The sequence below is a fragment of the Leptonotus elevatus genome, chromosome 9, assembly GCF_054856555.1.
Source record: "Leptonotus elevatus isolate MCC_2025b chromosome 9, RoL_Lele_1.0, whole genome shotgun sequence".
NCBI lineage: Eukaryota > Metazoa > Chordata > Actinopteri > Syngnathiformes > Syngnathidae > Leptonotus > Leptonotus elevatus.
In genome coordinates, this window is record NC_141247.1 from 22,045,424 (window position 1) to 22,060,469 (window position 15,046).

A 15,046-nucleotide genomic window follows, 5' to 3' on the forward strand; every position below is an offset into this window, starting at 1 on the left:
GTAGGCTCCCATACTACACATTGTGAACACACAATATGGTTGCACCACAATGTTGAGCTCCTCAGTGATGACTGGGCACTCCACAACGGTGTGTGCTTTACCAATGATTTTGGTAAACTCTCACACTTGCACGTGATTGCCCCATAACGTTGTCATTCCACAGTGTTGTTTGTAAAACGACAATTAGCATTTTTAGTAGAATATCACGTGATTGCTCCATAATGTTGTGCTTTAACAGCAGGACATCTATTTGTTCTTCTGCATTCACAGCAGTGTTCTTATGCATGTGTCATACAGTTTAAATGTGATACACATCAGAGCCTTGCATGCACAATGTTGTGTATTATTCACGTGGGTGGTATGTAGCATTGAGACGGATAATGATAACAATGATGCTGCTCTCTGCTGTGTCATCAGCATCTCATTAGCACTGTGCAGTGCCTGGTGAATGGAAATGAGATTGTCGGCACAAAACAAGTCTCACAAGTCAAAACAAATAAATCAAATACTACCAGACTTTTATGGATCCCAAAAAAATCTAAATATAAGTTATTCGCTCAGCTAAATGACTCAAGCAATTTTTCTCTGATCAACGCTTGATTATTAATATAAAACACACTTCTTAGTGTTATGCGGAACAGCGAAACTAGACCCAAATTAAATTTGATTCCCGGGATTACATATAAAGCGGAAAACATTGATAATTACGATGTCCATGAACGCATCAACAAATCCACCAACCTGTTGCTCAATTGGAGACACTTTCATTTATGTCCTTTTACCGACCTATTCTATATTATAAACCACTTTATCTTGCTGAATTGTGACTCAGTGCCACTCAAGTAAATAATAATAATTATTCTCTAATTCTCGCGGGGATTAATTTTGCATTATTTTCAATTGCATAGTACTCGTACAGCGGGAAATGGCTGAGGTGAAGGATTACGCTGTGTACGTGAACGCACCTACCTGTTGGTGTGTTGTTAGAAAGACATGCTACTTTACGTCTTTTGATATCTAAAATAGCTCTTGATCTCTCTACTCGGTAGCACTCTAGTAAATGATAATAATTTTTCTCTTACCATCATTTGATTACAAGCTTGATATAAAACTACTCTTTTCAGTTATGTGCACGCATACACCGTAATAGTAAAGCGGACGATGAGAATGAAAGGCAAAATGACAGGGTGTCCTGAACGCATCCTAAAATCGGCTCCACCAACCTGTTGCTCGCCACGGGAGCCGCCTCCTCTCCTCCTTCCGTTTTGCCTCCTCGCCGGCTGCCTGCCTCCGGCTCGGCTCACTCTCTGGCTGCTCCACCCGACGGAAGCATGGCTGCTAACAAAGTGATAGTTTATGGCGGAAGAGGCGCGCTGGGCTCCAAGTGTGTCCAGCATTTCAAATCCAAAGGATGGGTGAGTAGACGCGTGCTAGCCAAACATGCTAACTTAGCTAAGTAGGCAGCTAGCCGGTGATATGTGGAGTTAAAAGTAAATGTGAACGTAAGCGTTTTTCTCCTTTTAACTTATTAGTGGGTTGCCAATATCGACATGGGTGCTAACGAGGAGGCCAACGAGAACGTCATTGTCAAGTTGACGGACTCCTTCTGCGAGCAGGCTGGCCAGGTAAGTGATGACAGACAGTTGAGCGGAGAGGCGATTCATTCAGGTTACTTGTATAAAAAACAAAACAACGTGATGCTATTATATTGCTTTTACGTTTAATTATGGTTGGGAGTGTTGCGTTAAGTTGCCGACATGAAAGTCTGTATTTTAACTGGTGTTGCATTCATGTCACCTGCTGCAATCTGTGTTTTAGCTGGCGTTGCGTTCATGTTACCGGGAGAGCGTGTGATAGCCGGGTTTGCGTACAAATTAGAACCATTTTCCCCTGCTTTTTTATTTTGACTATTTAGGCGCAGAACAAAAGACTGCTTTTTCAGATGTCAAGCAGATGTTTCTTCCACTAACAAATAATACTATATAAAACCTACTTATTTTTGGTCTATTACTCTTGTGCATTTTTGTACGGATCAACTACTGATAGTGAATTTACTGCTTTGATCCTTTGTTCTTAAGCTGCCTTGTGACCACAGACATCAGCTGATACTAACCACCCCTCCCCCATTTAGCCCAAGAATTCATGACATGTTTTAGATGTTTCAAAAAAGTTTTTTTTACTTTTATTTTTTTTCATAGGTCACGTCGGATGTCGCCAAGCTGCTTGGGGAGCAGAAGGTGGATGCCATTTTGTGCGTGGCTGGCGGATGGGCGGGAGGCAACTGTAGTTCCAAAGGTAAAAGAGGACAACATGTGTTGCTTTGAACAAACAAAACTGAAACCAAATGAAGTCTTGTTTGTAAATTTGGTGAGATTTTGTGCATATTAAATAAAACGCACACAATTAAAAATGGAACCCAAGTGTCTTTTTAGTGTCTATCATGGGTTATGGTCAAGAATTACAGAAAACTTGTAACACCTGACAGGTGGGCAAGCACTACGGAGACCCAACTGTTTGTATACAAGACTATACAATTCTTTTCCATAACATATTCCCTTTATAACCTCAAAAGGCCAGAATGACAATTTTTTTTCCAGCTACAAGCAGTAATGCATTTTCTCATGACAAATGGTAGAAATGGTCGTCAAACTCTGACGCCATTTTCTGCCCATATTAGCTGAGGTAGGCTAAAAAGCTTAGCATCACCTGTCTGTCTAGCATTCTTGCTTCCGATTGTGACTCATTTGGGCTAATTAACTCGGAGGAGTTCCGCAAAGTATGATCCCACAGAATGGCTACTTTGAATAAAAATGAACAACTTCCTGTTCAATTTTGGGCATGGGGTCGAGGCTTTTTTGTGTGTGCTGTTATAGACATGTTCACCCAATTTCGACTAGTGAAACTGGCGTTGATGACTGTTTTTTTCCCCAGCTTTCTCTATAATTGAACATTTTACAGGGCATCATAATTGTGTATTTTTGCTCTACAGACATGTACAAGAACACAGATCTAATGTGGAAACAGAGCGTGTGGACCTCCACCATCTCCAGCCACCTGGCGGCCGTGCACCTGAAGCCAGGAGGTCTGTTGACTTTGGCGGGGGCCAAAGCCGCTCTGTCAGGGACCGGAGGTGAGATGTACTCTTGTGTGCGTTTACTATTCTCATCCACGTGAGCCTATTGATCTGTGTGTTGTTGTCCGGCTTGTCAATACAGATGATGCGTGTAATAGAAAGCACCGCAGGTAATCGACTCTCTTATCGGAAGATGCGCCGATAAAATGGATCTGAGCAAGAGGGAAAAAAATGGACAATTCTGTGCCTGGTAAACAGAACGTCGATGCTCTGATAGGCCCGTTTGTCCATCAGCCGGCACGCTGACCTGGCCGCGACCCAATCGCCTTGTTTTTCGATCACTGGCAAAGCGAGGCCGAGTCAATATTTAGAAGGTAGCTGGCCGGAGTTCATGTCGGGAGACCGTGCTCCAAACTTTTTAGCTGTACAGAAGAATCCTTTGATCTTTAAAAAATAATGTATTACGGATTTGTATGGTATTAATAATCTTTCTTTGCCCACATTCGTAGGCTGTCAAATGCATGCCAAAGCAGCAAGTGGCACTGGGATTGAACCTCTCATTGGCCAATCAGAAGCACAAATAAATTAATTTGAGAAAAAGCACAAAAACAGTCATTAGAAAAAATCTGATTATAATGTTAACTCATTTGCTCCCAAAAACCTATAAATACATTATATTTTAAATATTACCATGCTTCCAAAGACATATTTATGGGTTAAAAAAAATGTTTTTTTAAATGCTAATGCATACAGAACTGAAAAAATGGTGGAAGCAATGGTAGTTATTACAAAAACGGCCATCAGGTGGCAGCAGAGTATAAAAGATCAACAAGGGCTGAGTTGCAACAAGCTCTTTCCCCACTATTTTAAACAGATTTGGGAATGAGTTTGAAACTTAGCTATATTCTAATGCTAATTGCTGGAAAACAAAAATTGATAGAAATTATTTTTGTTTAAAGTATAATATATATATTTTTAAATAGCCTACTTTTATTCACTTTACCATGGCAACTCCCTCGTCGCGTTATTTACACCCAGGACACCATTAGGCTATTATTGACCATTAACTCAAATGGTACTGTAAAAACAAACGAGCTCATTAGGTCATTATCAATAGTGTAAGGGGATCATCGAACCTGTGTCCTGTCTGATAGCTGAGGTCCGCACCCCCAGCCTGACCTCAACTTTGCATCCATTCTAGCTTGGACTTTTAACTCATTTCATGTATGGAACAAACTTGAAGGAGAACTCCCCTCGCTCCTATTGGGCGTTTTTTATTTTTTTATTTTTTTATTTTTTTTACTGCAATGCCACCAGACTGCGCCAAGGCGGGAATTCTTGAGATTCTTTGCAAAGCCACTTTACATTGCAGGGAGGTGTTTAGTGCAACCAGATGCTGAGGCTACAAAACATTCTCATCCAACTCCTCTTGTTACCTATTTCCTTCATTGACCCAAAGGCATGATGGGCTACGGGATGGCCAAGGCCGCTGTGCACCAGTTGTGTCGGAGTCTGGCAGGCAAAAACAGCGGGATGCCTTCCGGGGCCGCCGCGGTGGCCATCTTGCCGTAAGTCCTCAACTGCTGCATTTCTCTGGTTGTCAAGCCAACTTTATGCTTTCTATTGAATTAGATTTGACTCGCCGGACCCAATTTAGTCAACGGGTGTGTCAAATGAGTTCACTGTGGAGCACACTCTGTTGCTAACCAAAAAAGCAGCACCTACCAAGCCATGAAAACAGATTAATTCAAGTTGTACTTTTTATTTTGTTTCCAACTTTTACTTGGAGGATTTGTAATACTGTTGACATTGTTCAATGTTATTCCAAAATTGTGTTAAATGAAGGTCTCCCCCTCAATAGATAGATATAAATTAAATTTACCGGTAATTTGAAAAAAAACCTCAAGAAACAAAAAAGATTATGAACTTACAGCGACAAAAAAAAGTAAAAAGTTGTATTAGAAAATAAAAATATTGAAAAGAAAAAAACATGAACATATATAAATTAAAAACGAGCCTAATGTATTTATATGACTTTTAAATAAAGAAGCCATTTTCTTTTAACATTTACGAAGACACACTGTTGTGCTGTTATTGACCGTGTTCAACATGCGTCACAGATGGACAGATAAGCAGTGAGGCAAAGATAAGCAGCAGACAATCATCATAAATTCAGATGCAAATGGCAGATCCCTGCTGGGTCTGTTTTAGCTGAATGATGTCCTTTTGCACAATTGTCATGGCAATCTCAAATGTTCCTTATTTTTTCCCTTTATCTTTATTGTATCTTCCATTTGGTTGCCCTTTCGAGCGGCGGCGGCGTGCTGAAGGGAAGCCGTCACATCTGTTTTGCATGAGCCCAATGACTTGCATTTCTGCTGCTTTTCACCCTCACACACCAACTCTCAGTCACATGACTGATGCTGCCTGGCGTCACAAGGCAAAGCATTCGGCTCCTTTTTGTGGCAGCTTTTTGTTTTCCTCTCCAGCCACAGCATTAGGCACACCTGCACAATGTAACGAGACCCTAAATTCTGCTTTTTGATGATATGCTCACCTTTGATTGAGTGAGAGGTGTTCGTGTTTTCTTGTTTATTATTGTGCTAGCTAGACAGACTCGGAGAAACATTTGTAATATTTGGGTTGGCTAAAGGTAATAAATACACAGTTTAAAAAAAAAAAACTTGTTTGTTTATAGTAAAAGTCTACACACACCCATTCAAATGCAATATTTTTTAGTGATATGAAAAATAAGACATCAAAACTTTTTCCAAAATTGTGACCTACAGTTATATTGTACAACTCATTTAAAACAAATTGAAATCTTTCTTAAACAGGAAATGAAATACAAACAAACAACTGAAATAATGTGGTTGCACAAGTGTTTTTCTCTTATGTGGCCGGGTTCAGAATCAAGCAATGTCATTTAAACTCAGCCCGTATATACCTGCTACCATTTACAGTGCTTCTAATAATAATAATAATAATAATAACTAAAAATAAATTGAGGTGGTTTACTTGCCTTTTTTAAACTAAATTAAAATGTTACAAAAAACGTCTTTATTTATTTTGGTTTCAATTCAAAAACATAAAATATTCCTTATTTAAAGAACTGTTCACATCTCAGAATATTTTATAAACGTCAATATTTTTATTCCTTTTGCTTTTTTTTGTTTTAGTACGCTTTTCTCCACTGGACAGGTTTTCAACCATTGAACATTTGCACACAGCGATGCTTGTTATGACTCATGACCAGATGCTTCTGCCGCTGCGCACCCTGATTGTCATCTGCCTCCGTTTCTTAACAGGGTTACCCTGGATACGCCCATGAACAGGAAGTTCATGGCAGACGCCGATTTTGGCACGTGGACCCCTCTGGAATATGTTGCGGAGTGAGTATGAGTTTATTAGAATTACCACGACCATCTACCACACATTATACATCGTTTTCTAGAATCCATTAATCCAGGCACAGTTATAGTTTTATTGTGCAATATTTAACCACTTCTTATACTTGGATGATTTTTTTTGTTTAAATATGATGCAAAATAATACACAATTAAGGTTTTATAATGACAACAGTAGAGTCATTTTACTTTTTTATTTTTTATTTTTTATTTTTTTACATTATTTCCTGTGGGATTGTTTTGAAATGAGAACAAGTGCACATGCATTTAGACAGATCCCGAATGTGTGAAAAACCACACCAGAGTGCCCGGGGGATTAGATGGAGATTAGACGAGGGTCCTAGGGATGCAAATAGAAAAGAATCCACCCGGCGGAGGAAATGAAAAGCGATGGCGATTACTTTTTTTTTTTTTTTTTTTTAGCGCGATGACCTTGCACATGATGAACGGGATGGTGCATTTGTGAGCACTGAAAAAGTTAGCTTTTTTCCCCCCACGTTATGTTTATTTCTCAGTTTTGCTTGGGGCTTGTTTAATGATCCAAAAGTGCCCCAAATGAAAATAAATCCACATAAACATTGGTTATATATCACTATTATTATTATCTATGTGGAGGCTCCAATACAAAATCCACATTTGAAGGTGTCTGCCGGCACGTTTTAACCTCTCCTCACATCCTTCCCCCGCTTCAGAACGTTCTTCAAGTGGGCCACGGGCGCCGACAGGCCGGCGTCGGGCAGCCTGATACAGCTGCTCACCTCCGGCGGGAAAACTCAGGCCGTGGCGGCGCCGTAGAGGACGGACAGATAGACCGCAGTGGCGGCATTGGTCGTCGAGGGAGAATGGAAGATAAGGACGGAGAGGAGATAGAGAGAGGAGGATCAGGAGGTGATGGAGTTTGAAGGCAAGAGGGGGTGGGGAGAGGGTAAAGAGTTCAGTGTTACATGAAGGATAACAGTGCCATCTAGCTGTGGATGTCACTAGTGATGTTAAGACCTGTGCTTGTCAACAACTTGATTATAAAATATATAATAAAAGAACCAATGTGATGTTTTATTGGTGGGAAAACAAGCGGCAGAAAATTAATAAAGTAAGTGACAAAAAGAAAACAAGCGATGGGCCAAAATATTAGGTACCCAATCTAATGAGAGCCAGTGACACAAATAATAATGCTCACTTTTGAGCGGCATTAATTTATAGGCTCCTTTTTTTGTTTGTTACTGTGATTATAGTTTGAATGCACAACATCAACACACAGTAAGCTGTTTCTAATATTTTGACCCTCGAAAGGTCGCTACATGAGGTAACCAAAACATTAAAAGTGACAGCTTCAGCTACCATAAAGTGCTATCACATATTTGAATAAAAATCAATGTAGAATAGTAATAAATCATCTGCTCTCTGACTATCAAAAAAAATAAAAAAAAATCAGAAATTAGTGTTCTTATAACTTTATTTTATTATTTACACACTACACTGAAAGCTGTTTATTATGTTACATATACAGTTAAATTTTCCATAGGTAATACATATTTTACATTTTTTTATCAAAATAAAATGAATAAAAAACACTAATCATTTACTTTCTCACTGGTGATCATGATGCAATAAAAAGAATTACTGTATACAGAACCTTTTGAATATTTATTTATATAAAAACATTTAACTAAAACATTGATTGAAAAATACACATTTACCTTTCCAAAGGCAACATTTTCTATGCAGCTCTTATTAGTGCAGGTGTACCTAATGATGTGTCCTTTGAGTTTAGTCTGACTTTGTTTTTATTTTTGTTTTCTTGACAGGAAAAGCATGTAGTATTGCATTATATTCCCCCCCGCCAGATGGCAGTGTTTAACAAGTCATATTGGACACGCGCACGCCTGCATGCACGCCTGTGTGTGCTTGGGCATAAAAATAATTTACACACTGCTCTTAGCTCGCCTCCCTCTCACCTTGGCGAATGCAAATGCGCGCTTGCATCTATTCCATGACCAATAGATTATTTCAGCGAGCCTGTTTTCACTTGTGTGCACAACAGCAGCTCGTATATTCAGCAGCAGCGGCAGTGTGGAGGCGAGTGCTCATAAACAGGCGGAGTGCTAAACTCTGCTGTTTCTCGTCTACGGCGTGCTGCCGTAGGAGCGCACGCGTGGCTGTTGACAAGCTCGCCACGATAAATCACCGCCGCTGAGGATTAATAGGAAGAAGCAAAAGCGGGGCCCGGCTCCCTGGAGGAGCTGATATGTATTTATTCGAGGTGGCGGGATCATTCACAGGCGTGAGCGCCGCCTCCCATGATGCTTTGCTGCTGCACCCAGTCAATCAGTTGTCGGTGTACGTCACTGACACGGAATGGTGGGGCGATGACCCTGGGGTTTTATGTCTTCGTTTTAGAGGTAGGACGGGGGATGCTAAAACTGCTGGGTCAAAAGTAACCCAAATTGGGTATTATAGCTTATTGGGTCAAGATCTTGACGCACGATATGGGTTACCAGTTTGCTGTGGTGAATTATTATTATTTTTTTTAAATGCTGAGTTTAGCCCCACCAATTTTGAAGAAATGACTTTTCCCACAGCATTTCCAGACAGTCTGCCCAAATCCAATCGTCAACCCAATTTGCTGGATCAAAAATAATTAACCCAACTTTGGGTCAAAGTAACCAAATCTGCGCAGGCCAATGCTCAATTCAAAAAAATAAAAGAATAAAAAACCCAATAGAACAGCTTAACTTTATTTGGGGTGAGTCACAGGCACTTTAACTCATTCAGTTCAGCGTATTCATTCAACAGGGGCCATTTTTACTGAAGCAACCTCCTTCGCTCTCGGCTGTTTTACTGGATTTTGACAGATTTTGCAAGGTCAACAGAATATTGTGCTCTATTGAAATAAAAACATAGAACCTACCAAAAGAAAAATTAGATTCTCTTCTTGCATCAGTGAAAAAAGTACATTTGTATCTGTTTCCGTTTTGCAGCAATTAGCATTAAAATATAGCTAAGTTTCATCATTATTCACAAATCTGTGTTTTTTGCAACATGGCTCTGGTTGATCTCATACACTGCTGCCACCTACTGGCCGTTTTTTATAATAACTACTATTTCTTCAACCGTTCTTTGCAGTTGAGAGGCTACACCAAAGCCTTCTGCATCCACTAGCATAAAAAAACCATTTAAAAAATGTATAAATATGTCTTTGGGACACTTAAAATATTTAAAATAGAACATATTTATAGAGCAAATGAGTTAATTGTCGTTTTTACTTTAAAATATATATTTTTTTGCCCACTTTTACACATTATAGTGCACAAGTTGGAAATGTTTTTTATTTTATTTTATTTATTTATTTATCTTGGTCTCCTTTTTTAATGTATTATTATTATTATTTATTTTTTTAAATCAAAATCTGGTACTGTATTTAGACAGGGGTGTGTAGACTTTTTATATTCCATATATCTTCTACACTGGAGGCTAAGCCTGGGCAATATGGCCTTGAAGTTGAAGTCAAATCTCCATTTCTTTTTCCAAATTCTCGTCGTTTTTCCTGCTTCATTAAAGAGAAAACTCAAATAGTGACAATAATAATGTTCAGAACTTGAAGACAAAAGTAACTTTTTGGTAACATTTGTTATGCAACAATAACATTTTTAATTGTATTGTGGTATACTAAGTTAGCAACTGTTAATACATAATATATATAATATAATGTGACCTTCAAATGTGACCTCTTAATTTTTACTATCACCCCAATGAAATCATCCACAAAGTCAAAATAAAACATCAACATGTGGAAAATATGAACGTGACCTGTTTTCATTTCAGGTGCATACACGAAAGCATATATAGGAGATTGCGTTTCACACTTAGCGTTATTGGCGGCGGGGGGTCGAGGCTCTCGGATTTGGGCGGCCCACTCGTGATTCATTGTGTGCGTCAACCACAAACCCGAGGCCCCTTCCCTGAGGTGAATCTGTTGATTAAAACTTTACGTTGCGTGTGTGCATGTATGGGGGGGGGGGGGGGACGGGTGAAGGTGTATACTGTATATGTGAATACACCTGACCACTCTTGCTCATTTGCATGCGTTGTTCCCTTGTTATGAGCTCTGAGAATTACAATCCGAGAATAAGCAGTCTGCTTAAAGCATTTCTTAACAATAATATGTTATTTGTGACCTCACTCGTCTAAAGATGACATTCTGATTAATATAACATTTGTGGAATATGAATTATGCAGCAAAATCCAGCTGTTTTTATCCATCTGAGGGGGCGGCCATTTTGCCACTTGCTGTCGACTGAAGATGACATCACAGTTGCTCAGGTCTCAGGTAACAACCAATCACAGCTCAGCTTGGGAAAACAGGTGAGTAGTAGTCGACCGCACACTCGTACTTTATTTTTACTAGTACTGGCAGGTGAGTAAATATTTTTTATTTAATGAATTACAGGATTTTAAATTAATTCCTCTATTTTAATCTCATTTCTGATAAAGGTTCCCAAATAAAGAATTTGATTTCTAGGATATTACAAAATTGTAGTGCATGACTAATCAATGCAAAAAGATTTTACGTAACATTATCCAGTAACAATAAATAATTGCTGCATGCTTTGAATGGGAAATCTTGGCAATCATTTTTGAGTTTTTTTTGTCTGTGACCTTTAAAAGCTTAAAATACCCGAAAATGTAAGAAATGCTTGATATGTACATTAAATAAATTAAATAGCTAAATCCAGCTGTTTTTATCCATCTCAGGTGGCGGCCATTTTGCCACTTGCTGTGGACTGAAAATGACATCACAGGTGCTCAGGGCTCAAGTAACGACCAATTACGGCTCACCTGTTTGCTGAAGCTGAGCCGTGATTGGTCGCTGCGTTGCTCAGGGCTCAAGTCACGGCCAATCACGGCTCACCTGTTTCCTGATGCTGAGCTGTGGTTAGTTGTTACCTGAACCTTGAGCAACTGTGATGTCATCTACAGTTGACAGCAAGTGGCAAAATGGCCGCCCGCTGAGATGGATGAAAGTCATATTCCACAAATATGAATCACAATGCTGTATTTAGACTAGTGGAGGCACATAGAAAATATGATTATCCGGAAAATTTGAGGGTTGACTTCCTATGGAAAATTATTAATGCATACTTTATTTTCTTTTAATAGCCGTTTTGTTGTTCAGGACAAAAAGGACTCTTTCAAGGTAAAGAGCACAATGGTACAATTTGTCTTTTACGTGTTTCCATTTGTGCAAAATAACTTCATATTGTGTGTGTGTGTGTGTGTGTGTGTGTGTGTGTGTGTGTGTGTGTGTGTGTGTGTGTGTGTGTGTGTGTGTGTGTGTGTGTGTGTGTGTGTGTGTGTGTGTGTGTGTGTGTGTGTGTGTGTGAGACAAGAAAAGGTGCCCTGCATGTGGAAGCCATCGAGGTGTACATGGAAGGTGAGGCCAGATGGTTGTGGTTATCCCTCGGCGGCGGCGGTTTGCGTGTAACCCGAGCTTGCAAGGGAAGGCCTCTCCGCCTCCCGAGGACCAGACGCCACATGTGTTGCGTGAGAGTAAGTCCCCCCCCCCCCCAAAAAAAAATCTCAAGAACCCCCACCCTTAGCTTCCTGGCAGCCCTGCTTAGTCTTCTTCTTCTGTGTTGTTTTTCTTATTGGTTAACCGTAAGTACGAGCGTATCAGAGGTGAGCCATCCATGCTTGTTGTGGTCAGGTCAGCAGATCTCAATCAAAGACAACTTTTATAAAAAAAAAAAAAAAATTAAATAAAAGAAAAGTTTTGTGATCATGTTAGTGGTTACAGTACTTGACATTTAAAAGGAACTTCGACTGTCATGACCAGTTTGCTCTATATTATTTATTTGGTTGCTACTAACATAACTATGAGATTCATTTTCTAGTTCAATACATTTTGTTGTTGACGTACGCCGCCATTGTTATTTACGTCGCAACGCATTCAGTGCGAAGTGGCGTAGAATGGCGGCTGGTTCTCTGCCGAGCGAGCGATGTGAAACGTCTATAAAGTCTCGTAGCGTTCCTAAAGAAAAAACATGCGATCGGGAGAGTCAAACCTCTCGTGCTCTTGTCGTATTCAAGAGTTTTGATCGTCCCTTTAGGAACGCTACGCTATTTTATGAAAAATCGTTAATTGGCTGATCGATCACTGGGGTCATTGATCAGCTCTTTGAAATAAGACATTTCAATTGCCATCAATTCTGCGTGCATTTTCAGTGTTTGCCAGTCCTTATCCCCCCCGCGAATGGCAGCGGTCGACTGTAGAGTAAATATAAATGTTTTTTTTAAGTACATATACTGCTCCATCTTCTGATCGATTCAATTATCGGTTATTGTCTTTTTCTTTTTTTCCAAATCTCGATTACTGATTGTGTAGAGTAAGATTATTTTTTGATTCAATTTCATTATAACCATAAAATCAAATGAAAATGTGTTCTTATTTGCTATATTTACAAAATGTATCATTTGCTATAAATAAGCGTATTCATGAAAATAATGAGCACTTATCCCTAATTGAGCAAATAAACATTTCCTATATAATAAGTACAGTTGCCTAAAGTACTGTGCACTTATATTAAGCGACACCATTTAGACAAAAGTACAGTGCCACGCCTTTTAATCAATTAATCAAGGGACTTCATTTTTGGGTACTATTGTTTTCTTTTGGGGGGGACGTAGTTATTCCCTTATTGACCTCCAGATGGCACAATAGCCCCAAGTCAAGTGTTCCCGTGGCGTGGCGGCAGCATAATTAAAAATTCCAGTGACAAGTTTGTTATTTAATTAAAAGGCCCTGAAACCAGCGACTGGCAGCGCAAGGTCGGCGTGGATGTGGAATATGTTTTTTTATATCGGTTTTTTTTTTCAACCCCACTCTCCTTTCCCGAGAAAGGCAACATCAGGTTGGAAGTCTCTCAAGTTCAAGGCAGCATGAGATGAGCAGCGCGAGAGAGAGAGAAATCCATGTGAATGAATAAATAATGTGCTGAAGAGGAGGAGCCGCTCCACATCGTCCTTCGGTGCACGCCGTGCGTTTTCATGCATGCAACCAAAAGTTTCACTCAACAGAGGCAGCATTTTTTTTTTCCCAATACTTATTTGTGTCACTTGCAGCCGTCTATAATGACACTATTTCACACAAACGCTGGCAAATTTGGTTACTCGACTGCAGATAGGGAGGTCTTAATTAGCATTTTTTTGTCATGGTCAGGGTTCGAGGATTAAAAAAATATGCCATTATTTATTGAAAAATGTACCTATTTACGTTTTTTTTTGTGTGCATCTTAATCTAGGAAAGTGTTGCCTTGAGAAACGAGTGACCAAAGCGTTTTTCATGATGTAAGTTTTTTTTTTTGCGTGCTTTGATTTGAAATTTGAGATAAAAGCGCTGTGTCGTGGTAGCAAACTCTTTTCAACTCACTTCACAACAAGCAGCAGTTTGGCAGATAGTAAATACGTTTTTTTTTCCAGCCGTTTATTGCCACTCCCAGTTGAACTTTACTGTCTACTGAATATAAAACAAAGAGAATTACACGTCGTGTGTTTAAAACAACCACATAAGTTTGCCTTATGCAACACCCCACTAGCTTAATGCTAACTCATAATGGGAAATGCCATAGATGAGCTAACAAATACCATCGGTGCTGATGTTATAGCCCTTTTAAGTAACAGATATTTGAAGACAAACCACAGTAAGATCATGAGAAAAAAAAATACTCACAGGTACATATACTTTATCCTCTGCAATGAACAACTGATAATACTGTGGCTTAAGAAGTTTCGCTGTTAATTTATAAAAATAAAATGCATAATAACAGTTTAAAAAAGTAAATGGGTACAAATAATAAGAAAAATAAATAGAAATTGTTTTTTTAAATTTAAATAAAAAAACATTAAAATAATTTTATAAAATGCATAATAAAAGTTTACAAATAAATGGATAGAAATAATAAGACAAATAAATAAAAAAAGATTAAAATTGACAATTTAATTTAAACTCACTCACTCACTGTTCACCTTGAGTAAATCCCTAGTTCAAGCTGACGAACAGAGGGTGTGCACACTTATGCAATCAGTTGCTATCTCAAAGTATTTCTGCATTTAAGTGGTACTGGTTATAGTTGAAAAACAATCTTTGGGTGGGGTGTGTAGACTTGTTATAGCCTGTGCATATATACCGTGAATTGAATGAAATTTTAGATATTTTTTCCCCGAACCACATTAAGATGATTACAAAGTGGAATATTTTCTTCATAGGACATAGAAGCATATTCTTGTTGCAAACCTCTTGACCTCACTGCGTCAGCCAGGAGTTATCCGGCACCCCCTGCCCGCCTGCCCCACCCCCCGGTGGGCCTCAGGCTATGGGTACTACACATGACCTTCCTCCTCTGCCTCAAACCAGCTTCTCCTCCTCCTCGCAGCTTTCTTATACTTTCGTAGTCCAGGTCCAAGAGGAAGGCGGCCATAATGGATCCGTTATGTGGTGGCAAGGGGGAGGAGGAGTGGGCGGGCCAAGGTGGGTGTTGAGGATGTTGGTGGGGAGCACCATGGTGGGCAA

At 39.4% G+C, this 15,046-nt stretch overlaps 1 protein-coding gene across 1 annotated transcript; it reads left to right on the plus strand.

The window, feature by feature from the left end:
• The first annotated feature begins 1,217 nt into the window (after positions 1-1,217).
• On the plus strand, positions 1,218-7,529 carry qdpra (quinoid dihydropteridine reductase a). The gene is made up of 7 exons (XM_086085756.1): positions 1,218-1,415; positions 1,533-1,625; positions 2,199-2,295; positions 2,990-3,130; positions 4,533-4,641; positions 6,382-6,465; positions 7,173-7,529. The coding sequence occupies exons 1-7, from the start codon at positions 1,332-1,334 to the stop codon at positions 7,273-7,275; spliced, it is 711 nt and encodes a 236-aa protein (XP_085941882.1). The 5' UTR covers positions 1,218-1,331; the 3' UTR covers positions 7,276-7,529.
• The last annotated feature ends 7,517 nt before the right edge of the window (positions 7,530-15,046 follow it).